This window comes from Doryrhamphus excisus, linkage group LG17 (assembly GCF_037039965.1).
Source record: "Doryrhamphus excisus strain RoL-2023G ecotype Guam linkage group LG17, RoL_Dexc_Guam_v1.1, whole genome shotgun sequence".
NCBI lineage: Eukaryota > Metazoa > Chordata > Actinopteri > Syngnathiformes > Syngnathidae > Doryrhamphus > Doryrhamphus excisus.
The window spans coordinates 9,802,352-9,829,402 of record NC_136373.1 but is presented as its reverse complement, the minus strand read 5'-3'; the positions used below and the strand labels follow the sequence as shown (position 1 = coordinate 9,829,402).

General features: G+C 44.1%; 1 protein-coding gene across 6 annotated transcripts in view; it reads left to right on the top strand.

Moving 5' to 3' along the window:
* The window catches only part of rerea (arginine-glutamic acid dipeptide (RE) repeats a), a 138,492-nt gene that overhangs the window by 95,570 nt on the left and 15,871 nt on the right, over window positions 1–27,051 (top strand). For 3 of the 6 annotated variants that reach the window (XM_058085132.2, XM_058085131.2, XM_058085134.2), the window contains exons 4-11: window positions 3,222–3,327; window positions 5,099–5,195; window positions 7,412–7,516; window positions 16,484–16,532; window positions 16,859–16,983; window positions 18,227–18,326; window positions 19,081–19,179; window positions 24,424–24,504. In XM_058085132.2, coding sequence (XP_057941115.2) covers window positions 3,222–3,327; window positions 5,099–5,195; window positions 7,412–7,516; window positions 16,484–16,532; window positions 16,859–16,983; window positions 18,227–18,326; window positions 19,081–19,179; window positions 24,424–24,504 — 762 coding nt within the window. Of the gene's footprint in view, window positions 1–3,221; window positions 3,328–5,098; window positions 5,196–7,411; window positions 7,517–10,280; window positions 10,499–16,483; window positions 16,533–16,858; window positions 16,984–18,226; window positions 18,327–19,080; window positions 19,180–24,423; window positions 24,505–27,051 lie in introns of those variants that run through there. The other 3 variants (XM_058085136.2, XM_058085137.2, XM_058085135.2) reach the window with 2 other exon arrangements.

Genomic DNA, 27,051 nt, shown 5'->3' with positions numbered 1-27,051 from the left:
CATAGAGGGGGGGTGGGCTTGGGGGGTGCAGAGTGGAATTGTGCTGCTGTTGCCTCTCAGCCTGATTTAGATGCTTTCGTTTACATCTGACACTGGCTCCATCTACTGTAGGGCTGGGAGAAAAAAGTGACGCTTATCCTGAAAGCCTGTTATTTGTGTGTGTGCGTGTGTGTGTGTGCGTGTGTACGCACTGCTGGCTATTGCTAAATCCATCTTCTTTTTTCAGTCATGGAGATGTTGAAGATTGCATGTGCACAGCAGATCCAGTGTAACTCACCAGTTTATGTTCAGGCTAAAATATATAGTGTGTGTGTGTGTGTGTGTGTGTGTGTGTGTGTGTGTGTGTGTGTGTCGTCCAGATGGAAGTGCTTATGATGTGCTGGCACATCGCTCCGCCTCACAAAAAGAGGCAGAAAAAAAGGTAGAGCAAGACGTACTAAAATGGAGACAAGCAAAGTAAGAAGTGTAAATCCCTTCCAATCGGCGGCATCATCTCTGCGTCCCGTGTGTGGTGTTGCTAGTGCGTGTGTTGTTGTGTGATCCCCCAGCCTCTTGAAGATTAGACCTCCACATCTCATCTCTTCTTCCAAATGTCACAATCGGTCTTTTGCTCCCTGGTCGGAGGTGAGAACACACGCCCTATCCAACAGCTCACCCTTGGTGCCATTTTGAGCTCGTGCCCGTCATTGCCACATGGCTGCCAGCAGTGATGAACCGTGCTCTCCAGGCATACTGGCTAACTAAGCTGTTAGCTCCGCAGCCTCCTAGCCAAGCTGGAGTGCTTGACATTCTTTGCTAACACAGAGCGGCTGCTGTCCCTCCCCTCCCTCCTTCTTTGTCGATGTGGTGGAGATCAGCCTTTCCTTCTTTATTTCTGGCTGCCACCTTCTGAAGGAAGTCATAGATCCTGCTTGCTGATGTCGCTAGAGCGGGGGGGGGGGTCACTAACAGAGTTAGCAGAGGAAGAAGAACGTGTTTGAAAGGCAGAGAAAATAAACAGAGGTTTCCTGTTAACGAGATGTACTGGGGCCCTGGCGTGTGGGAGCACGAGGGTCTGGTTTTGTTTAAAAGCAAAGCTCTAGTGTTACAGTGTGCGGGGGGGTTGGGGGACTGCGAGTGGAGGGCATTGGGTTTGCAGGTTAGGGGTTGTCACAATGTTCCTTTAGTAATAACTTAATTGTACAGGACACCTTGAACCAAAGTACAGGGGAAGGCCTCGCTGCTGGTTTTGCATAAAAAGCCCTGTATTGATTTCAGCCTATTCCACCCCCACCCCCACCCCCCACTTCCCCACCTTCTTATTTCAGCCTTTCTTTCCTTCTTTTACGATTTACTGCCCTAAGTAACACGGAGTGTTTCCTGTGCCTTCTCTCTTCATTGTGACTGCCAGTACACAGGGCCCCAGATGCGGCCTCCCAAAGAGAACTGCTCAACCATGGTGGGGCCGAGGGGGGGGGGCAGCCGCCGCTTGTAGTCTGCAATGCCCGCGTTGTCTCTGCCACTTTCTGAGGCCCATTGCTTTATTAATACAGATAAAGTCTGTATTTCTATTATAATGGTGCCCCCCCCCCCAGGTTTATATTGCCAAACTTAATGGCGGGCTGGCCTTGTACCCTTGTATTCATAAGTCCTGCCTTAATCCAACCCGTCCCCACCTCTCCTCTATCCGTGTCTGCTCTCTGTACTTTTTTTTTAATTTCTACGTCTCAGCAGTGGCTTTGGCTCCTCGGCTTGCGTACCGAGGGCTTCCGAAGGAGGCAGAGGACAGAGCCATGTTTAGCCTCTGGCACGACACACAAAGATGGCTGACATTGTGCAGGGCTTTGGCAGCGAGGAAGCTCTTGGTGGATCCCTTATGTTGTTTGGTTTCTATGGTAGATGTAATAAAACTCAGCAATATTTTTATCTAGGCTGTCAGCACTTCAGCACCCCATCATTTACCCGCCATCTTGCCACATTTTTACCGAGTTGTCATAATTGAAAGCTATGCTTTTCTCCCACATCCACTCTGTATGTTGCACTCTCGGTTTCCCTCACATTTCCTTCCACGAGGGTTTCATGCCACCGCGAGCCTTCCAAACGGCAATATGCTCTGGAGAGTAGCAGCTATTTTGGATTCTTAGTAACTCCTCTGCAATGCACCTTCATGTTTTTCAGCATCAAATGAAGGCAGCACACTTGTAGTGTTTACGGTCTTTTGAGTATGATTCATCTACTTTAAGCCCAGATAACCGCTTGTTTGGCAGGAACGGTCCAGAAGCCGAGCATGCCTGTAAAGTGGATAGAAACTGAGGTGACATCACTGCACAGATGTCTTCACACTCGGAGGAGGTTGTGTCTCTGTGTCGAGTGTGTGCTTATTGGTGAATACTGAGGAGTCAAGGCAGCCGACTGACTGTTTAACATGTCCAGGCTCACTTTCTCCTCCGTGCTCAAGGTTGAAGGCACAAGGGGAAAGAAAATCCAGGGGCGTGCTGGAATGAAAACTGTTAATGAAAAGAGGAGAGCAGCAGTTTGGAGGAGAATGGGAAAACCAGAGGTGGAACCAGGGATGCTTGGCTCAACCCCCACCCCCCTGTGGCAACATTGTAACAGAACAATGTAGTCAAAATACCTGACCTCATGTCCTGTACATAAAAACAAGAGATACCAAGGAACTGAACAGGGATGGACTTTTGTGCAACCCCATATTTCCATGGATCATTTCCTATTTTCTGGTTTGTGTGTCATGCACAGTCACAGTCTCTCCTAATAGTCTGTCAAACTACTGCAATGCTAAATGGATTTTATCTGAAGCCACAATGAGTAGATCCTAACATAAAGTCAAATAATAATATTTTGCCTGTTTAATCCTTGCCTTCATCTCATCTTTGACGTCACTGTTTCCTCTCACCCGTCCCTCTTTTTGTGCTGTATGTCTTCTCACCGCAGTGTTTCCACCTGCTGGCCATCTGAAGAATTACATGCTTTCTTTGTTGTGCACTTCTATTCCAAAACCGGAAGATGGCAGCATACTGAGCATGGACAAAATCATGCCAAATGGCCTACCCGGTGATTTTAAAATAGAATATTGTGTAAAAGTTCATTTTCTTCCATAATATCATTCAAGTATTCCAAACCTTATTTGTCAATTGATATTTTTATGGCATAGGGCTGAAGAAGCGGCCAAATCCATGTGTCCTAATATTATGTGTAATATTATGTGTCTGTGTGTGTTGCAGAGTAAACGGGACCATCTGCTGATGAATGTCAAATGGTACTACCGCCAGTCAGAAGTGCCCGACTCTGTCTACCAGCACCTGGTGCAGGATCGTCACAATGAGAATGGTGAGACTGCACAATGTTACACAAGTATCCGTCCGCCACACACACAACTGGCTGCTTTCCAGATGTGAGGGATGCGGGAACAAGCTGCGGGTCGCATTGCAAACAGTAAACGCGTGTGCCGGGCAGACGAGCCAAGCATCGTGGCCTGCTAACAACATTCCTTCAGGGCGGGCAGCACTGCTGTCAAGTGATCATAACCTGCACTGCCAAGGGGCCCTTGAGCACACACACACACACACACACACACACAGTGAACAGCAGCAGGGGTTCTCGTAACACATAAACGTGTCTTTCTCATACATCATACAATCTCTTTAAATAAATATAGAAAAAGTCAAATATAATCCTTTTATTATAAATTTAGCAATGCTCAAATCTTCAAAGAAGTTTAGGGTGGCTCAAAACGCTGGGTTTCAGAGGGCGTTGCAAAACGGACTCTGTGCCCAAACTCAGGCAGAAGTTATTGTAGTCGGTGATTCCCAGCATAATATTTTCATCTGTGTTTGTGAAATATCCGCCAAACTGTTGCTGAAACCAGAAGTGGTGTGCTCTCACCGGGAAAGGTGCATTAACGTCGGACACACTGTGTGCGTCCATGGAGAGTGAGAGCATGTGACCACATTTCTGCTACCGATCTTGTGCCCAGATTGTGTGCAGTTCGTGAAGGCAGTGCCCTCACGTCCGGCTTCTGAGCGCCACTTATCCACCTTTTCATAAGTCACTCACCTGGTAGCGGCCCCCATGATAAATACGCTTTATGTTTACGGCACATAATGCAGTGGACTCTAAATACTGTATATGTGCTGGCAGAGGATGTATCCAGCGGTCACACGCATAAACAAAACATACTGTAATCGCAGCTTAACAAGATCACGGAAGAAGGGTTGATTTGATATCATGTGGTATCGGAACCAAATACAATACATTTCTGATTTGTCCACTGCAGGGTAAACATGGAAAACTATCCGCAGTGTGTCCTTGCAGCAGGGACTATTACCATTAGGCAGTGGCGTCATTAGGCCTATTTTCAGCCCTGAAAATGTTCTCAAGCCCCCCAAATAATTTGATATTTTTTTATTGATTTTTAAATTTTTAATTTTTTACCAAAAAAATATCTGACAAATTTCATATGATAGGGCAAAAGCACGCTAATAAGCAAGCCAATAATCAGGCTAATACTAGCCTACTACTTCTATAGTAGTAATAATCAGAAGAAGAATAATGATGTTAGTAGTAATAATAGGCTAATGAATAATATAATCATGATGAATCTATAATTGATGACTGTCCACTGGACAGAATGGTTGCAGAGCTTGAGCAGCAGTTTTGCATTTAATGGTGGCCTAAAACAATTGAGTATCTCTACTAAATCTGTCCAAAAGTGGGAAAGTTATATCTCGCTTCTTGTTCCTTATTTGTTTCATTCATATCCCCCCCCCCCAATTAGGGTTAATCTCACAAGGCAGGGTTAATATCACAAGGCCCAACTACAGTGGTCCCAGGATGCTAAGACTCGCCTCGTTCATCAAAGCACTGCCTCATTCTCTGTGCTGCTGACGTGTCTTAACCCCTGCAAGAATTATTGAAGTAAGGGACTGAACGTTCTTACCTCAGAGGAATATACTTTATGGACTGAGTGAACTAAACCGACCCGCACCTGTTACTGTGTTGATGTGTACGGTAGCACCACCATGTATTTTTTTTCTCTCCATGCTGAGCAGATAACACCCTGCATTCTGTCAAACTGCATTTTTGTTTATTTGTATGACAGACTCTGGACGAGAGCTGGTTATCACAGACCCAGTGGTCAGGAGCCGAGAGCTCTTCATCTCCGACTACGTGGACACATACCATGCTGCTGCTCTCAGGTACGTACAAACATATATCAGCATACATGCTGTACTCACACATGTACATTTGGTCTTCACACAACTTTGACCTTCATACTATGTGTGGTACAGTCCATTCTCTTCGAGGTTATACACAGCTTCCTTTGTAGGATGCAATCTGTTCCACATTGACTTGAATGTAAGATTTGTCCCTACAAAGCAGTCTGAAAAAGACTGAAATGTCGGCTTGGAGATGATCTAGAGATTTCTACATACAAACCAGCAGGAGGCACCAGACATATTTTCCCCATGCAGCTAAATATGTTTCTGTTACTCACACACCAGTGACCAGGAGTCCTGAGGAAAAACGTGTCTCAAAGGTTGTGCAAATTGGCAAACAACAGAGGAGGAGTTATGCTTTGCAAAACTGTTCTTTTGTGATGTCACAGAGGAGCTGTAGGCTGCTCATCTGTTTGAGGCAAGATCAGGCAGAAGTCATTACCGTGGACGCACAGCAAAGCGAAGAAAGTGAAATACTATAATGGAAAAATAACATTTGCTGATATTGTGTTGTGATGAGTTTGCTGTAAGAGAAAACAGGTATGATGTATTTACGTGCTGACAATGACACATCACAGATTGAATGCAGGATACAAGATGAGTGTCAGCACTCTCTGTTGAGCTCGCCAATTGGCGTGAAAATCCACATTATTCTAAGATCCCTAGAAGATTGTGAGTAGAAAAAAGTGTGGATTTGTGCTGGTTTGATTAGTGCTGGTGTTTTCCCTGGTCTGGGTCTAGGATAGAGTCGGGACAGCTGATGGTCGAAGCATCCTCCAGTAATACACATTCACTCCTAAACGTGTCTGTGGCGCAGTGTCAAAACAAGTGTCCTCCAAATGTGTCGAACACAAGACCGAACAAACGGACACAGGAAACAGCGTCTTGGAAATGTGAACAGGTTTACTCAGCTAAGAAAATCAACAAAAAATGCATTCTATTTCATATCCTGTACTCCATTGGCATTTCCGGGTGGGTATGTTCTTAGGAAACTTCACTCCCTCCTCCCTGTCAGAGACTGTTTCAGTGACAAAGTGTACCAAAACTGTATTTTGTGTGTTATTTTCCATGGTGAAAATAACATGTTAGGGTGACATGAGCACTTTAAGCAACACCATCAGTAAGCAGCACGGTCTTCCAGATACCACTGACTGCAACTTCTCCACAGATTTGACTTTTCCTTCAGGCTTTCCGGTGGGACGTAATCAGGCTGCAGCTCTCCTTAGTGCCATTTAATTCTTTTCATGGGATGCAAATCAGCTGTCTGTGCAGGAGAGGGGCTGTGATGTCTGTTATTGTTATAGAGCCTAGAGCCCAACGATGAGGTGTTGGAGGTAGTCCTATCAAGACGTTCATCAAGTGACTGATGCTTTACTGTGTGTCCTTTACCTTTTTGCCACCGTAAGTGGTACCCACTGCACATTTTGTACATACAGTAAAGTCTCGTTATATCGATATCGGTTAAAACGAATTACTACTTATTACGATACTATTTTCATTTCCCGGCAAATTTCTAGTCTTTTATGATATAATTAGCTCCGTTAGTACGATACACGGTTATTATGATAATCCGGTACTAGGATGCCCTTTTCATCTCCCGCCAGCCAATTTGGTCTGCTTATATCGATACAAAAGCAGCTTAAATCAATCTTTGCTTAAGGATTTCAATACCAAAAAAGAACACGGCGAACGGCTGCTTCCAGTCAACTTTATTTTTCACACTTCCACCACCAGAGTGCAGCACACACAGCGGAAAACACCCGTCCCTCGCGCCTACCCCTCCGGGTGGCAACACCTTCCCTATCCATAGTTCCGGGGTGAATTATGTCCCGGTAACCGGTAATCACTACAGCGTAAGTTTATTTTTATTTACTGTAGTACAAAATGTATTGTAGTACAAAAGCATGCTAGATACGCAATCCATGAACTCAAGGAGAAAATTACATGCCATATCAAAGATCCGCCCACTTTTAATGCAGTTCGGCGCAGGATCGGATATATGGATAGTCCGGTTATATCGGTATTTTTTCCAACTCCCGAGAATATCGATATAATAAGACTTTACTGTACTTGTAGTTTACTTTTCCTGTATTTGGCACATCTATGATGGAAGTCAGTGGGAATTTGACTTCCCACTAAGGATCCACTTGGTAAACTACTGGTGTCTGATTGTCTGTTTGTCTGCTCTCCTACAGGGGGAAATGCAACATATCACATTTCTCCGACATTTTTGCTGCCAGGGAGTTCAAAGCCCACATTGACTCCTTTTTCTATATCCTTGGATATAACCCAGAGACCAGGTAAGCAGATCTATCTTCTGTCAGTTTGTCTCCACCCTGAAATGCTGTTTACTCCTTTATAATGGATAAAGAAAGTAAAAGAATATGGATGATGACCATGGACAATTTAATTTGCATTAAATGATACGTATCAGCTCGGAGAGGCTGCATGGTGGCCTTGCAGTCAGGAGGTTGATGGTTCAGATTTCCGTTGGATCCCAGGTCACAAGCTAGAAAGACTGGTTACTCGGCTTCCACTTGCATAGTATGCAGGTTTTGGCGCCATGATAGTAAGCGGAATCCAAATGCAATGTGAACTGTGAAATTGTGCTAATAGATCGGATTTATCATTTAAACCAGTATGTGTCATAAAATGCTATAGATAGATTGTACTGGTAGATGTAAACAAACAGGACAATGGCCAACAGTCGAAGTGGTCCCACTCAATATATTTTGAAGCTGCTTTTTCTCTGTGTGAGATTAGTTGAATTGAAAGTCAGTGATGGTTTGCTTGTTTGGCTTTTAAAACAGGTAAAGATTTAAAAACCATCGGGCCTGACTTGGCATCCATGCTGTTTTTCAGCAGGTTCCAAGACACTGATTGATGCAGAAGTGTTACTGTTTTGGATTTCAAAGTACAATTTGATGTTATCGCATTATTAACAAGGGGAACTGCACTTTTTTTTTACAATGTTACAAATAGACGGTGTGGACATTGAAAGGGTGAACGAAAATACATTTCTGGGGATCACAATAGATGAATATATGAGCTGGAAACCTCATATTACAAATATACAAAGCAAAATTTGTTCTCAATCAGAAATAACTCCACCCTCTTTATTGCTCTCTGGTTCTACCATATCTTACTTATTGTGTGGAAATATGGGGTAATAACTATAAAAACAATCTTCGCTCGCTAAATGTACTGCAAAAAAGGTCAGTAAGGATAATTCATAATGCCGCCTACAGAGAACATACTAACTCCTTATTTCTAAAATCACAAATACTTCAACTTGCTGATATAGTCCATCTTCATTCATTCATTCATTTTCTACCACTTTTTCCTCACGAGGGTCGCGGGGGTGCTGGAGCCTATCCCAGCTGTCTTCGGGCGAGAGGCGGGGTACACCCTGGACTGGTCGCCAGCCAATCACAGGGCACATATAGACAAACAACCATTCACACTCACATTCATACCTATGGACAATTTGGAGTCGCCAATTAACCTAGCATGTTTTTGGAATGTTGGAGGAAACCGGAGTACCCGGAGAAAACCCACGCATGCACGAGGAGAACATGCAAACTCCACACAGAGATGGCCGAGGGTGGAATTGAACCCTGGTCTCCTAAGGCTAAAAACAACCAATTAGCTAAAAATGTCATCCAATACTTCTCTACAAGAGAGGAAAAATATGATCTCAGAGAAGAAGTACATTTGAAACACTTCTATGCTAGGACTACGTTAAAAAGCCATAGCATTTCAGTATGTGGAATCAAACTATGGAATGGATTGAGTAAGGACCTCAAACAATGCACAACGATGAGCCAATTCAAGAAACAATACAAGCAGTTGATGTTTGCTAAATACAAGGATGAAGAGTCTTGAACCAGTCATGATGTGCTATATATATCACTATATTGACACTTACTATGGTACCCATTATGTCATTGGATGGTCATATCACCTCTTACTTCTGTACGAGGTGCATTGTTAAAAAAAAACAAAACCTTAAACTGTACTCTGGAAAGCAGGAAGTGAACAAATGTTACAGTTACCGATTGTAAAAGTATCAGATGGAGGGGTAGGATTTAATAAGCTTTGCTTCTTCCTACTCCTTTTGGACATGTGGAACTGGGAACTGATTATGGGATGCACTCAATTGGAATCTGATGCATGTTCAAATGAAATAAAACCATTACCATTACATTACCAAACACTGCTTTACAATGTAATGTTGCCCATAATTCCCAATCCTTATGTGAAACAGGAACACATATTTCTTCCCCTTTTCTGTGTATAACAGCAGAAAACCAGATAATTTCAGCTAGCTTACAATGCTGTCATTGGGATACACCTATTTCTACTATGAAGCCGTCTAAAAGTAAACCTCTGGCAACGTTGTATGGTTATATATCCATGCTGTGATCATGCATTAACACGTACACTGATGATAACATGTCATAGTTGCAGTATCTCGCCCTATTTGGAGGATTAAAACACTACCCAAACTTCTTTCCTTGGCGCATTGATACTAGCTAGCTAACCCGATTCCAGAATAAATGCAGTTTTCCTATAATAACAGCATACCCATGTAGCATATTTGTCAGAAATACACTATTCCATATGTTCGTATTTTGACAAACATTCACCCTTTTGTGTGCAGCGGCTGAGCAAGAGAGGTTCTCTTACACAATTACAGTCACAACAATGGAACACAGTACCATTGATATATTTGTATAGCATAGTTGAGTTTTTTTTGGTGCCTCTCACATGTTGCTTCCAGATAGGAGCCCCCTTGATGGGAGCCCTGTTCACCCACCCCGCCCCCTCTGCTCAGCATGCTTGGTATTCAAAGCGGCATGTCTGCAGCCTTCGCAATTGCGCCGGTGTTTATTATGGCATAGACACACTGGGGGGCGGGTTCGGCTGAGTGTGTGTGTGTGTGTGTGTGTGTGTGGTGGTGGTGGTGGTGGTGGTGGTGGTGGGGGGTGTCTGTGATTTCTGTCTCGTGCGTGCGTCCGCGCCTCTGGTTGGCCGCGCGCGTCTATGCGAGGTCGCGGCACATGCTCAGTGTCGTCCCCGGTAAACAGCGAGGCGAGCTGGCGGCGCTGTGCACGGCGTGCTCGGGAGGCTGAGGTCACAGACAAACCCAGTGAACGAATGCCTCTCCATTTTGAGCACCTGCACACATAGGTGGGAGAGGGGAGCGTTGCACACCGCGCACTGTCACCCGGCAAAGAGGTCTCCATGGCCGACATGGACGACTTGTTCAGCCCGCGGAGGTAAGGTGTGCGCACTGGAGCCGCCACTAGCTGCAGCGCTAATGTCGCTACCTCTTTATTTGTTTTGCCTTTGTGTGGGCCACTTATTATATTATGCCGTGTGCGCGCATTTCAAGCTAATATTGTAGTCGTAGACGTCTTGTACGACCGTAACATGGCTAACGTGGCTCCATTTTGCAGCTCCCTGTTTCTAGTCGGATGGCATGGCGCTCGGTGGCAGCAGCAGAGCCGAGTCGGCTGCACTTCCACACTTCCACCCACACCGCTCCAAATATTTTTAAATACCGCCGAGTCGACTCTTGTTTTGACTGCGATGCAATTATATGTCAGTGTGCCACACAATCGCGTCGCTATTGGTTGAAATTGATAAAGGGGCGGGGCTACCCGGGATTACACACACGCAGGGATTTGCTCGTCTCGTGCCGTGTTCGGGTTTCTAACTAATCCACTGTCGTTAGTCTGGACATGTGGTTCACACTAGGCATCCTTTTTGTCCATAAAAATGAATGTAACTCTAATGTTCCAGCTAATGTTCCATTGCTTCCTGTGTACTTACACAATTAGACTATAATAGGCAGCACAAATGAAATGCTATTACTAGTACTAGTCTGTTATTTGTGCTTTGCTTGTATAGTATATGAATTAATAACAATTGTGTAGGTCAAGCTGAGGGAACCCAGCCCATCATTTTCTCCAAAGTAGTCTGTGGTTTGTCCTGGATTGTGCTGTTAATGATGTGGTTTTTGCTGCTGTAGTTTTGGAGCTATTAAATATGTATTCTGTTTGTCTGGGTTTGTGCTGTATCAAATGTTTGGACTGTCAAAGTGCTCATCCTAATTAGGATTGTTCAGCTAAGGTTTGCCACTCTAGTTCATATTGGTGTGACAACAATATGATGATCAAGAATATACCTGCACAGTATGAGCTTCACCTCTGAGTTACTTTTATATTCCATCTCTTCTCTATGCACTCAGAATCTACCGACATCACATCTACCTAAGTCACGGTAGTCCCCGGATGCTTTCTTTTTCCGGTGCACCGGTTTCCCATTCTTACATCGTCCTGCCAAACTCAGTAAGGGCCTGGCTTGCTAATCATTGTCATTGTAGTCTCCATTAGGTCTGTATTGGTAATTGCCCACCTGCAGACATTACGGCTTTTTGCCCATCAATCACAAGCCTTATGTGAAACATGAACATATTTATTTCTCTCTTCTGTACATTCTAGCCTGAGAAAACGAGTTAATATGAGCTAGCTAACAGCAGACATCATGGGAAGTACCTATTTTGATGAAAGCCTTCACAAAAAACCCAACTGTGTTCTGTTTACATAACTAACTTGTATATTAACCAAGCTACAACGGTATTATTGTTGTAGCAGCTAACATGAAAAACTATATCTGGCAGACTAGCACAACGCCTCGCAGTGTGCGTAATTCCATCATTGTTTTTCAAAAGTTATTTAATAATTAATAAATGACCACTGTTTCATGGCTGAATACAACCCATTCTTAGTAAAAAAAAAATACATTAATTAAATTTAAGCAAATTGTACGTATTAGTGGACTAAATCAAACATTTTAAAGCAAAAAAATGGTTACTTCGGGGGAGCAGCTCTTTAGCGCCGCCCCAGTGGCTTCCTGGAGCTTTTTGAAAAATGTTTGAAAATGGAAAAAGATGGGTGAGAGAAATGTTTTTTTTTTGTTTTAATATAGTTTCTGTTGGAGGACAAACATGATACAAACATTCTTAATGTTTTCCAATGCTGTAAAAATGTGTAGAGTAAATATTAAATACAAGGCAAGTGGCTGTTGTAACCAAACCGGCAGCTTATTGTGTTTTGTTGCTCGGGTCCGAGGATAGCTACGTTGGTTGCGTGTCAAAAGAGAAGGGGACAGCTGCTGCGTTTTACCCTTGCACTGACCTGCTTCGGTATTTGCACAGAAATCCAACTTAAACTGCATTCATTTGATTTTGTATACTTTGCCTTTTCAATAGGCATCTGTTTTATTTTTATAAATGCATTTTATTGCACTCTGTTTGTTGCCCAGATAAGGGGCACGTTATGCACGTTCCGTTTTGTTGTTGGTTTTTCGACTCCTCAAAATAAAAATGGGATTTCTTCATTGCATTTCTTTAATTTCATCAAAACAATGAAACATAATTCATTTATATTGTAATGAAGTTAAACTTGAGGTGCGTCATTCCTTACACGATGCGCTGCAGGGAAAATAAACATTTAATCATGATGGCTCATTATGTATTTGTAGCCAACTTAGTCATTTTGATAGTAGGTTAATATAGCTAATATATCATTATAAGGCATATAAAAGGCTTTTAATTTTTTGCGGCTTCAGACATTTTTGTTTTTTTGGTCCAATATGGCTCTTTCAACATTTTGGGTTTCCGACCCCTGGGTTAAACGAATGAAAATACACATTTAAGGTATTTAGAATATAATCAGAAGGAACATCTTGAAAATGATCAGGGGTGCCCAAACCTCTGTGGTAGTGTCAAATATGTGACTTCCTGTGTGCGCCTTGAACTCAGTCTGTACCAAAGATGGAGGTATATATTCTTTTGAGTCCGAACACCTGAGCAGAACAGTGTGTTTGTCTTTCAAGGTTTTTTTTTTTTTTTTTTTTTTTTTAGGGATAAGCTAAATCAAATGATGATGCAACTCCTCACCCATGGTGGCCCATGGCTTGAGAGCAATTTTACTGCCATAAATACGGCCACTAGGTGGCACAAGTGCATCGTGAGAGGAAGGAGAAACACACGAGGAAGCCCAAGCATAAAGGCAGCTCTTGCATACCACACAAAAAAATGGTGCATTGTAGGGAAAGTGTAACACACACACACACGCACACACACGGGCAAGCACAGTTCCAACTCACATAGTTCAGTTCCAAGTGTGAAAACTGTGAAACTGTAAATACTGCTCTCACTTGGAGCCCTGCTATATGCTACCTTGAAGCCGTGCTAGTCTTGCTAGAACGCCGTCAAACTGCGTACTCTCACATCCAAATTCTCTAAAGAAGGCATCTCATCCTCTAAGTTTTATGAGTGAAACATGTTCTCTTGCCATACTTCATACTCGGTTATATCTCAGATTCAGGAGTGTTTCTCACCTTGTTTATCCAAATGCCGGCACTTGCAGTTGTTTTGGCTTCATGGAGGGTTACTGTTACTGTAAGAGGCACGTGTTGTAACAAAGACACATTCAAACACCGCTGGAGCTACACAGTGTATTCATATTCATATTCATGTTCATAACATGACAGGGCTGAGTCACCAACGCAAGTGATTCTGTGTCCTGGGAACTGCATTGCGCTGAAGGAGTCCCGGACAGACCTGGTCCCGGACAGACCTCTGCGTGAGGCCCTTTGAATTCATTCATACATTCATTCATTTTGATACCACTGCTTTTTGTTCTGAGTACAGACACAATCATTAGAAAGGTCAGGGAACAAATGGTCACACTAAAAAGATGGTTTGATGATAATAGATTATCCTTGAACCTACGTAAAACTAAAATGTTGTTGCTGTTTGGTAACAGCAGAAAGGACACGCACCAGCAAATATACAGTGCATCCGGAAAGTATTCACAGCGCTTCACTTTTTCTACATTTTGTCATGTTACAGCCTCATTCCAAACTGAATTAAATTAATCTCTTACCTCAAAATTCTACACAAAAGACTCCATTATGACAATGTGAAAAAGGGTTTTTTTGACATGTTTTGAATTTATTAAAAATAGAAAACAAAAAAATCACATTTACATAAGTATTCACAGCCTTTGCTTAATACTTTGTTGATCCACCTTTGGCAGCAATTACAGCCTCAAGTCTTTTTGAATATGATCCCACAAGTTTAGCACACCTATCTTTAGGCAGTTTTGCCCATTCTTCTTTGCAATAAGTCTCAAGCTCCATCAGGTTGGATGGGAGACGTCTGTGCACAGCCATTTTCAGATCTCTCCAGAGATGTTCGATCGGATTCAAGTCTGGACTCTGGCTGGGCCACTCCAGGACATTCACGGAGTGGTTCTGAAGCCAATCTTTTGAGATCTTGGCTGTGTGCTAATGTCTACTGTCTATATGGTCAAGGTACATGACCAGTCTACTGAGGTCAAGAGCGCTCTGGAGCAGGTTTTCATCCAGGATATCTCTATATATTGCTGCATTCATTTTTCCTTCTATCCTGACTAGTCTGCCAGTTCCTGCTGCTGAAAAACATCCCCACAGCATGATGCTGCCACCACCATGCTTCACTGTAAGGATGGTATTGGCCTGGTGATGAGCAGTGCCTGGTTTCCTCCAAACATGGCGCCTGGCATTCACACCAAAGAGTTCAATCTTTGTCTCATCAGACCAGAGAATTTTGTTTCTCATGGTCTGAGTGTCATTCAGGTGCTTTTTGGCAAATTCCAGACGGGCTGCCATGTTCCTTTTACTAAGGAGTGGCTTTCGTCTGGCCACTCCACCATACAGGCCTGATTGGTGGATTGCTGCAGAGATGGTTGTCCTTCTGGAAGGCTCTCCTCTCTCCACAGAGGAACACTGGAGCTCTGACAGAGTGACCATCGGGGCCTTGGTCACCTCCCTGACTAAATGCACAACGATGAGCCAATTCAAGAAACAATACAAGCAGTTGATGTTTGCTAAATACAAGGATGAAGAGTCTTGAACCAGACATGATGTGCTATATATATCACTATATTGACACTTACTATGGTACCCATTATGTCATTGGATGGTCATATCACCTCCTACTTCGGTACGAGGTGCATTATTAAAAAAAACAAAAAAAACCTTAAACTGTATTATGGAAAGCAGGAAGTGAAGAAATGTAACAGTTACTGATTGTAAAAGTACCAGATGGAGGGGTGGGATTTAATAAGCTTTGCTTCTTCCTACTCCTTTTGGACATGTGGAACTGTGAACTGATTATGGGATGCACTCAATTGGAATCAGATGTATGTTCAAATGAAATAAAACCATTACCATTTTCTACCGCTTATCCTCACGAGGGTCGCGGGGGGGGGTGCTGGAGCCTATCCCAGCTGTCTTCAGGCGAGAGGCGGGGTACACCCTGGACTGGTCGCAAGCCAATCAGGCCCTATGAATTGCATTTTATTAATTCTTGTTTAACAAATTGAATGAAATGAATAGTGATTATACAGCTAGGGGACCAGGGTTCAATTCCCACCCTCGGCCATTTCTGTGTGGAGTTTGCATGTTCTCCCCGTGCACGCGTGGGTTTTCTCCGGGTACTCCGGTTTCCTCCCACATTCCAAAAACATGCTAGGTTAATTGGTGACTCCAAATTGTCCATAGGTATGAATGTGAGTGTGAATGGTTGTTTGTCTATATGTGCCCTGTGATTGGCTGGCGACCAGTCCAGGGTGTACCCCGCCTCTCGCCCGAAGACAGCTGGGATAGGCTCCAGCACCCCCGCGACCCTCGTGAGGAAAAAGCGGTAGAAAATGAATGAATGAATGAATAGTGATTATGTTAATGCAATGTTTATCTGCAAAGAGACACTGTAAAATCACACTGACGCATTTTGGGCTGCCCCAATGAAAATCAGCGCTGTTACCTTGGCAACCAAAGGGAAAGGCTTTTGAAAGGAGCGTCTTGTCATCTTCTTTAATCCACTGCAGCTGGAGATTTGGAACACTATTATTAAAGTGCAGTTGCCATGACTACCGACATTTGCACCAGCAGAGGCCCTTGTAGATCTCCCTCCATTCCTGTTCAATGGGTCTGTTTTACCGCCGCGTTGCGTGTATGAAGCCTACAAATATGCTCCATCCTACTGATTGTGTTGGAGCATTTGAGATGTTCCAGAATAAAACACAACCCATGCACAGACTCTTTGAGCTGATTGAAAAAGTACAATGCCTGCTGGTTCCCTTTAGCTGACTGGGAAATGCTTCCAAGTAGATATGTTGTTTCAATCTGCTCTCTCTGCTTCTCCTCAGGCGGCTAAACAGCACTCAGGGGGAAATCCGGGTGGGCCCCAGCCACCAAGTAAGTCACCACAGCATTTCAGCAGCTCCAATGTCGGTGCATGTCCTATTCTTGTTAGCCCTTATGCGCGTCGCTTCTTTGATCCAACTACTGCCAAACATAATGAATCATTGCATCAACTCAGAGTTGATCTGTGGTATGACCGCACATACAAGCTAATCAGATGCATCACGAAGCAAAGTGCTGCTTCTCTCCCACCGCTGCCCCTACACGGGCACAAAGTGAAAAGCCAATGACAAGTTGGCAAGCGGATATTTTCTTCCAAGCCTGCATGCTATTTGTAGTCTGACACCATCTGTCCCGCTCCTTCTCCTGGGCCTAATTAGGCCAAACTCCCAGAGCTGCAGCCTTTCCCCTCCTCTGGTGGGCAGGCCGTGACGGAGAATGAGGAGCTGGTCTGGATGCCGGGGGTCAATGACTGTGACCTTCTCATGTACCTCAGAGCCGCAAGGTGAGAAGAACTTGGTCTCATCACTCAAACTCATGTTTGTTTTAGGTTTCACATGAATCATCCATCCATTTCTATGCTGCTTATCCTTGTCCGTATGCTGGAGCCTCTCCCAGATGTCTTGGAGTAAAGGTGGGGTACACCCGGGACTGGTGGCCAGCCAATCATAGGGCACATATAGACAAACAACCATTCACACCCACATTCATACCTATGGACAATTTGGAGTGGCCAATAGAGCTAACATGCAAACTCCACACGGAGATGCCCAAGCGGAGATTCCAACCCAGGTCTTCCCATCTCCTGGCTGTAATCTCTCGCCTCTCGCCCAAAGTCAGCTGGGATAGGCTCCGGCATCCCCCACCCTAGTGAGGATTAGCAGCATAGAAAATGGATGGCTAGATAAACAGAATAAAGAAGCCTAGCTGGAGCGGCATTACGGGGAGGGTGACCACGATGAGCAAGTAGAATAAGAAGCGTTGACAGAGCGAAGGAGGGTGACCACGATGAGCAAGTAGAATAAGAAGCGTTGACAGAGCGAAGGAGGGTGACCACGATGAGCAAGTAGAATAAGAAGCGTCGACAGAGCGAAGAAAACAACCACACAGACGAACTACACTGAATGCATTCGCCCCAAAGCGTTGCCTCAGCAGCCCAACCAGGAGCCTTTAAGCTGTCACCTCTTTTGAAAAGCTTCTATTCAAACAGTGACACGCATTTCTGTTCAGGAAGGCAATTGTGAAGTCTGTTTTGACATTGAAGTGGCAAGACAACTGGAAATGAATCACGTTATTATTATATTTCAATAACATTATTTTTTACTTTTTGTCCAGTGAATTCTATCTGTCTTCTGATGAGCTTGTATACTTGCGTACCTTTTAAGTGAGTAGGATACGTAGGATGTTCCCATAAATTGCCAAAATCACAATACTTTGTTTTGCTATTGTTAATTTGCCATGATGCAGGTGACATTTATAATTTGGACTTGTCCTTTTTTGTTTTGAATATAACTCCAACAAAATTAACTTTTTTAAATGAAAAAAGCTGCACGGCAGTTGAGTGGTTAGCGCGCAGACCTTGTCATGGCTGGAAGTAAGCCATGACAATAAATGTTACCAACATGAGTAGCTCTTGGCCATTTTCATTCTGGAAAAGTGAAAGTAAAAAAGTAAAGTGGGTTAAGTTATGACTTCACACATCTGTGGTTGGTTGTAATATTGACGTCGCTTCTGTGTTGCCTCCACAGGAGCATGGCCGCCTTTGCAGGGATGTGTGATGGAGGCTCAACAGAGGATGGATGTCTAGCAGCCTCTCGAGATGACACTACATTAAACGCACTTAACACTGTAAGGACATCATTGTGAACATCGTGCTGCGCATAGCAGTGAAGCGGGGAATGTGCTGATTTGAATTACAATCTACTTGTTAAATTCCTCCTTTCGATGAGGAGTAGTAAGAAGCCTCTGAGCCAGTGGAGCGTCCGACTGTAATAAACTCTCCCTCAGGGGCTTCTTAAAGAAAACATCAGCTACGATGAGAGCTGTAAAGCCACACAGAGGAGATGAGCATAGTCATAAACAGGGCATTTATATTCCAACTCATAAACGGAGACATTAATACAGCAGGCTGGTCATTGTCTTGCAACCTTTCTGTCCCGATTTGCAATTCCAAAAGCCCTTCAGAGAAAGCGCCCAACAGTCGTGTTTTTCAGCCCATTTATTAAGACAGCAGGCTGAAAGCGGCACTGTGGTTGCCTTTGTCACTGTGTTGTTGCTTCTCAGCCTGTCCTATCGTGCTGGAGCTGAGGTGTACAATTAAGAATCTGCTCTTTGATGGACACTTGTCATGTATAACATACCTGCTCAATAAAATGCACACACTGGAACATGGAAATGACCAAACCTTTTCATACCACTGTGTATGGGATTATAAAGTAATAATAATAATCCAAAGTACACGCAGTGTTAAGAGAAAACTCTTTTGATGATTTTGTCCAGATTTAGGTTTTAACCTAATAAAAATGTTTATTGCATAATTTAAGGGTAATTGAATACATTTTGTACTAACATTTTCCTGATTTTCTTGAATCTCTGCCCCCAGCTTCACGAGAGCAGCTACGATGCAGGCAAAGCTCTCCAGCGCCTGGTGAAGAAACCCGTACCAAAACTGATAGAGAAGTGCTGGTCGGAGGATGAAGTGGTAAGAGAAACAAGCCGTGTCATTGCCTGCGTACACGTACTGTCCAGGAGAAATAATTAGTTCAGGTTGTTACCAATGCTGCATAGATGACACTGCTGATTCATGCCTGTGGAGGGCGCTGTTGAGAGCAAATTAAAGCGGTGCTCTTGGCCAGACAGAGAATACACTTTTCACCTCCTCCAAATCCTCAAAAGCAGCTGCGGCCGGTTTATCACCAACAGAAGAAATCTTTGGCGTGGGAGTCGGGGAAGTGACTGGCTGAAGAATGCTATCCTCCGTTTGAATTTAGACATATGTTTTGCCACAGCGGTTCAAGGAGTGGAAGCAGAAAATGGCGGGTAGGAGGGGAACAACTATTCCTATTTCAATTTCCCCACTTTGGTATCACTGGTATCCTGACATCTGGCCTCCTTTTGTTCAGTGTACATGTTATGCCTGCCCACCCCAGGCCATGGGAATGTGCTAATATGGGATGTTGATGATCACCTGCCGGTGTGTTGTCTGTGGTGACATTTGCCTCTGCAGTGTACACAACCTGCTGTTGTCGGAAACAGATCCCAGGGATGCTCTCACCAGTTGTGCCTTTTCTGCCTCATGGCCTTGGGGGACAAGTGTCAATGTCACCCCAACCCACAGCTCGCCCTCTGCTTATTTATCACCCGACGCGCCTCCCCCCGTCCCCTATCCTCCAGGTTGAGATTCATTATCGCCGCCTGCTCTTCTTCGCCTCCGCTTTCCATCCTTATGAAATATGTGAGTAAATGTGACAGTTGGTGCTGCTGCAGTGACAGAATTGGCCTGTCTGCAGGGTCACTTGTCACCCTTCCCTCCTCCCACTTTCACTTGTATTGGCCCCCTCCACTCCGCCTTGGTCTCTTAGCCGGCAGCTGGTGACACATAATCCCGAACTTCCTTTAAACCCTCCAAATATTTATACCAGCCACAGCGATATATATATATATATATATATATATATATATATATATATATATATATATACGTACATATACACACATACAGTGAAGAAAATAAGTATTTGAACACCCTGCTATTTTGCTATTTCTCCCACTTAGAAATCATGGAGGGGTCTGAAATTTTCATCGTAGGTGCATGTCCACTGTGAGAGAGATAAACTAAAAAGAAAAATCCAGAAATCACAATGCATGATTTTTTAACAATTTATTTGTGTGATACAGCTGCTAATAAGTATTTGAACACCTGAGAAAATGAATGTTAATATTTGGTACAGTAGCCTTTGTTTGCTATTACAGAGGTCAAACGTTTCCTGTAGTTTTTCACCAGGTTTGCACACACTGCAGGAGGGATCTTGGCCCACTCCTCCACACAGATCTTCTCTAGATCAGTCAGGTTTCTGGGCTGTCGCTGAGAAACACGGAGTTTGAGCTCCCTCCAAAGATTTTCGATTGGGTTCAGGTCTGGAGACTGGCTGGGCCATGCTAGAACCTTGATATGCTTCTTACGGAGCCACTCCTTGGTTTTCCTGGCTGTGTGCTTCGGGTCGTTGTCGTGTTGGAAGACCCAGCCACGACCCATCTTCAATGCTCTGACAGAGGGAAGGAGGTTGTTCCCCAAAATCTCACAATACACGGCCCCAGTCATCCTCTCTTTAATGCAGTGCACTCGTCCTGTCCCATGTGCAGAAAAACACCCCCAAAGCATGATGCTACCACCCCCATGCTTCACAGTAGGGATGGTGTTCTTCGGATTGTACTCTTCATTCTTCTTCCTCCAAACACGCTTATTGGAATTATGACCAAAAAGTTCTATTTTGGTCTCATCTGACCATAAAACTTTCTCCCATGACTCCTCTGTATCATCCAAATGGTCATATGCAAACTTAAGACGGGCCTTGACATGTGCTGGTTTAAGCAGGGGAACCTTTCGTGCCATGCATGATTTCACATCATGACGTCTTAGTGTATTACCTACAGTAACCTTGGAAACGGTGGTCCCAGCTCTTTTCAGGTCATTGACCAAGTCCTGTCGTGTAGTTCTGGGCTGATTCCTCACCTTTCTTAGAATCATTGAGACCCCACGAGGTGATATCTTGCATGGGGCTCCACTCCGATTGAGATTGACCGTCATGTTTAGCTTCTTCCATTTTCTAATGATAGCTCCAACAGTGGACCTTTTTTCACCAAGCTGCTTGGTAATTGCTCCGTAGCCCTTTCCAGCCTTGTGGAGGTGTACAATTTTGTCTCTGGTGTCTTTGGACAGCTCTTTGGTCTTCGCCATGTTACAAGTTAAAGTCTTACTGATTGTATGGGGTGGACAGGTGTCTTTATGCAGCTAACGACCTCAAACAGGTGCATCTGATTCAGGATGATACATGGAGTGCAGGTGGACTTCTAATGGGCAGACTAACAGGTCTTTCAGGGTCAGAATTCTAGATGATACACAGGTGTTCAAATACTTATTTGCAGCTGTATCACACAAATAAATTGTTAAAAAATCATGCATTGTGATTTCTGGATTTTTCTTTTTAGTTTATCTCTCTCACAGTGGACATGCACCTACGATGAAAATTTCAGACCCCTCCATGATTTCTAAGTGGGAGAAATAGCAAAATAGCAGGGTGTTCAAATACTTATTTTCTTCACTGTATGCTATACTAATCACAGTACAGTGGCACCTTTGAGTCATCGTAGCGCCTGGATTTCCCGGGTCCAGGTACATCAATCAAAACATTCTTTGCAAGCTCGCTGGAGCCTATCCCAGCTGTCTTTGAGCGAGAGGCGGGGTACGCCAGCTAATCACAGGGCACATATAGACAAACAACCATTCCCACCCACAGTCATACCTATGGACAATTTGGAGTGGCCAATTAACCTAGCATGTTTTTGGGATGTGGGAGGAAACCGGAGTACCCGGAGAAAACCCCGCCGTGCAGCCTCTATTGTGTTTTATAAAAAGTAAATTATAGTCTCAAACGGCTACCCTTCGATTTCCTCCTGTCTTGTCCTAGCCAAGAACATTCGAGACAAAAGTGTTCCTTGGTTTTCTGTGGCAGTTCTCCACCGCCCCCTGGCTGCCTGGCTGCCTGGCTGCCTTGTACCAATGAACCATTGTACCAGTGAACCAGTGTTCTTGGAGAACAACATGTAGCAGGAATGATGTATCGCATCAAGTCATCATAATTGCAATGATCAAAACCAGTTTTCCCACTTTCTGCAATGAACTGTTAAGCAGGAAGTGCGCATGGCAACAAAGACCTATTCAGGTTTTTCAGTTGCCTCTCCACTTGACAATAGAGAGGAGAAACTTGGGGCGGGCCAAAAGTGGCAGCTCTCTGGAACACGCTCCCGACAGAGAGGCCTGTTTCTGCACAGCGGACGGCCATTTGGTAGCGCTCCCAGCTTTACACTCCCTCCTCCTCTCCCTCCCCCTGCTTACTCGCTTGGACTCTTCTGACCCCTCCTCTGCCGGTGTGTTGCCTAGCAACGGCGGGCTGGAGCAATAGGAGCAGGGGCAGAGCGATTCAGAGAGCAGATTGGTGGATGATTTATTAGCTGGGCTGAAGAGCAGCGAGCCCAGGCAGCTGAAATGGAGCCTTAAACTGGAGCCGACGTGGGGGGGGGGGGGGCAGCAAGAGAATGAAAACCGAAGGGAAGAGCAGGGAAAGGAGGGGGACATGACAGATTGAAAATGATATAGTTGGGAACATAATTAAGGTGACATAATTAGGGCAGACAGAAAGTCAACTGAACCTCACGGCTAAGATAAAATATAAAATAAGATGTTAGTGCATCCCCTTCTTTCTCGAGTTTACTACTTAGCGTGTCAGCAGCCGTGTGATTGTGATGGGATTTATGTATGGATGTCGGACAGACTGACTCACCAAGGCTGGCCACATGCTTGGTTGGAGGCGCCTGTGCTGAGCCTTTCGGTTGGAGACTGCTCCATCTGCTGGCTAATCAAACACTACACCTTCTTTCCGATGATTGCAAATCAATCTCCGTGCCCACTCGCGTCTGCACCATGCTTTTTTGGAACCTTGGCGTTTACTTTCACATGTTCTGCTACTTCCTTGCTCTTATTTTTTACTTTGCTGAAACATAAGCCTTTTGTCACAATCACTTTTGTAAATCCAAGCTGACTTCTACTCCATCCGGGTATCCAAACAAACCTCTGTGACACAAGTACATTTCACTGCATGGAAAATCCACTCCTGACCCTTCACAGAGATTCTGTGTCTGGTTTTCCTCCTGCCTTGCCTCCTTCCTCCACGTCCAAGACCTTTCTCCACACTTCACACGTCAGCCTGCCTCTCCTCTCCGGTTGCTCTCCTACTTGTACATTACCGCCTGTTAGTGCCAGCATCAAGCATAAAGCTTCTGTAGCCGGGCTATTCGGGTGTGCTGTTGGAGAAATGAAAGTGTCAGCGGCGTGTGTACTTGCTGGAATCCTGACCCAAACAGGACCCACCAGACTCCACTCCAGGATTTCCCTCCCGCTGCAAACCAGAGGCTCTCTAGCAGAAAGATCACATGTAAAGCCTTCCCCTTTGTAGTGGAAGAAGGAGAGTGACAAGCTATTCCCTGCTTGTAAAAAACCGAGGACAAACAGCTATGAACCATTTGAGGCATTGTGGATTTACCTCCGATTTGCTTGTCACCCGTGGTGGATGGAGAGCCTAGTCCAGTTCTTGGCAAGGACTTTAGCCTCCTTTTCTCTGGAGTTACTTGGTGGAACACGGACTCGAGCTTTCCTGTGGAACAAAAAGTAAATCTTTTGGTTATTTTTCCAGCTTCGGCTTTTTACGGCTTGCAGTCTGCGGCTCTTAAAGGAGAAAGGCTAGATCGATTGTATTTATGTGTTTCTTCTCGTTCATTTGCTCAAATAGTTGAGTTGTTCTCATTGTGTTGTGCTGCTGTTCAACTTTCACTTTTGTTCGGGAGTGTTTCCCATTTCGCACACAAATAAACAACGGTAGAGACTACCTTTTTTGGGAGGGGGGGGGTTCAGATCTTGCCTTTGAACTTGATATTAGTGAACAGCATGTCCTCCCGTGTGTCAGTTTGACATCTGCCCCCCATAGAAGACGCTTCAATCTCTGCGTCTCTCTTGCCCTACTTGTCATTTCCTCTCGCTTTGCCATCGCATGTTGACCCTGCTGTTGAAATGTTGTCTTACTCTTGTAGATATACAGCTTTCCGATCATGTTTGCCGGATCTTGGATAGTAACTCTGTTTTTTTTCTTCTCTTTTCCCTGTAAATCTGCAGAAGCGCTTCATTAAAGGCTTGAGACAGTTCGGCAAAAACTTCTTCAGGATCCGGAAGGAGCTCCTGCCCAACAAAGAGACGGTATTTATTTCCCCTTCTTTTGAAAATGGTATGCATGTGTTTTATTGTCGCTCACAGAAATAATGAAGACGTAAAAGCTGAGCCTGGCTTGCCGTCCGCTATCGTGCCCACTAAACACTGAAGCATTGGCTCAGGTTTTAGTCCTGTAGACACAGAGTGCTCTGTCATGCGTCAAATAAATGTATTTTAGGAGTATATTAGTAGTAGTATTTCCAGACAGTACATGTACAAGCAATGATGTGTACTTTTCCTAGGCAAAATCATTTCTTGTGAGCCATTTTGTAGGTAGTAATAAATACATGTGTCACATTTTAATACTATTTTTGGTCGGGTGTGTGCAAAGGTTTCCAAACTACACACAGCGTGTTGATCATCACGGAGTGTGAGCACTGGTACGGTACACCGGGGTCAAACGCAGACCTCGGATAACTCAGATGCGACCATGCAGAGAGCATGCCAATACACAAACTTCATGTTCCTCTTTCAGATGACTTATTGCTTTTTTCTTCATTTGTGCATCCACTAAGTGGAGTTTGTGATTGCACATGTTGCTTCGATTCCGGCTCCACGTTTTGGACGTTGTTTGTCTTGTATGCATTTCATGGATTCTTAAAGTTCTGCTGATAATGTGACGGAACAGTGCTGACATTGTTCAAAGCAAAAGGAAACATTTTTTCCCCTGCTTCATTTCCTTGACTGCTGGGAATTGACAGTGCCAGCGCTGTGTTTCATGAACGCCAACATTTCATGTGGCATTTATACCCAAAAGCCCTCAAATGTGATCTGCTTTGTGTCACATTTCGTCATCCTTAAATATCAACCTCATGACAATAGTGTATGTATACTTTCTGTAAATATTGTAAAATACATCAACGGTCCAGTTGATTGGTTACATATTGAGGTGTTCATGGTTCTAAAAGGAGGTCATTCTGGAGGGGACTCTACTTTGTCATCAGAGGTGATAGACCTCCTCCAGGATGGAGGCCTGCCTCCTCCACAGCGCAGTGAGAGATGAACTTCCCCCCGCAAATGGAAAGCCACCTTCAGCGGCAATAACACAGGCCAGGAATACTATGAACTAAATGCTAAAGTGTAAAAATAAGTCTTGAGTCGGGACTTGAGCATTTCTACTGAGGTAGCAGCTCTAACATTAACAGGTATGGTGTTGGAGGTGGTGTGGTGTTACTTTCACTTTGGGTCAAAGCTCAGAGTGTCCTTAAACAGGCCATTGTTAAGCAGGGCCAGTCATCAACATCTGTTTTATCGGAGTAAAAAGTTCCAGGACATCCAGTGATATAAATGAGGCACACCTCCAGATTAGAGCAGTCCCGTGGGTCAGTTAGCTTTAATGGCACATATAAGCTGAGTGTCGTTGGCATAACAGTGAAAGCAAATCGTATGCTTCCCAATGATGTCGGCAAGCGGCAACATGTAAATATTGAACAGAAGAGGGCCAAGCACTGATCCTTGTGGGACTCCACAAGTGACACTGAATACTCAGAAGTCACACCATCACAAACGACACAATGCGTCCGATGCCCAAGATAAGATGTAAGCCAAGAGAGTAGCGGACCAGTAACACCAATATGCGTCTGAAGGCGTTCCAGTTGAATAGAGCGATGGACGGTACCAAAGGCAGCACTGAGATCTAGTCATAATAATATTGATAATAATAATAATATTGAGGAGGTGTCACCATTCGTAGATTTTTGTACTGTTAGACTGATGCCAGTTAATACCGATAGTAAACCAGTTTATGTCCTACGCCCTCCATTCCAAATCCTGCATCTCTAACATACCAATCATTCAGGATGTTCCCATTACAGTAAAGTCTCGTTATATCGATATTCTCCGGAGTCGGAAAAAATACAGATATAACCGGACTATCCATATATCCGATCCTGCGCCGAACTGCATTAAAAGTGGGCGGATCTTTGATATGGCATGTAATTTTCTCCTTGAGTTCATGGATTGCGTATCTAGCATGCTTTTGTACTACAATACATTTTGTACTACAGTAAATAAAAATAAACTTACGCTGTAGTGATTACCGGTTACCGGGACATAATTCACCCCGGAACTATCGATAGGGAAGGTGTTGCCACCCGGAGGGGTAGGCGCGAGGGACGGGTGTTTTCCGCTGTGTGTGCTGCACTCTGGTGGTGGAAGTGTGAAAAATAAAGTTGACTGGAAGCAGCCGTTCGCCGTGTTCTTTTTTGGTATTGAAATCCTTAAGCAAAGATTGATTTAAGCTGCTTTTGTATCGATATAAGCAGACCAAATTGGCTGGCGGGAGATGAAAAGGGCATCCTAGTAACCGGATTATCATAATAACCGTGTATTGTACTAACGGAGCTAATTATATCATAAAAGACTAGAAATTTGCCGGGAAATGAAAATAGTATCGTAATAAGTAGTAATTTGTTTTAACAGATATCGATATAACAAGACTTTACTGTATTTACACACTCAGAATTTTATTCCACTCTGTAGACTACATTTCAAGTCACAGAGTAAATGCACATACATAAATACGACGTCTCTGCT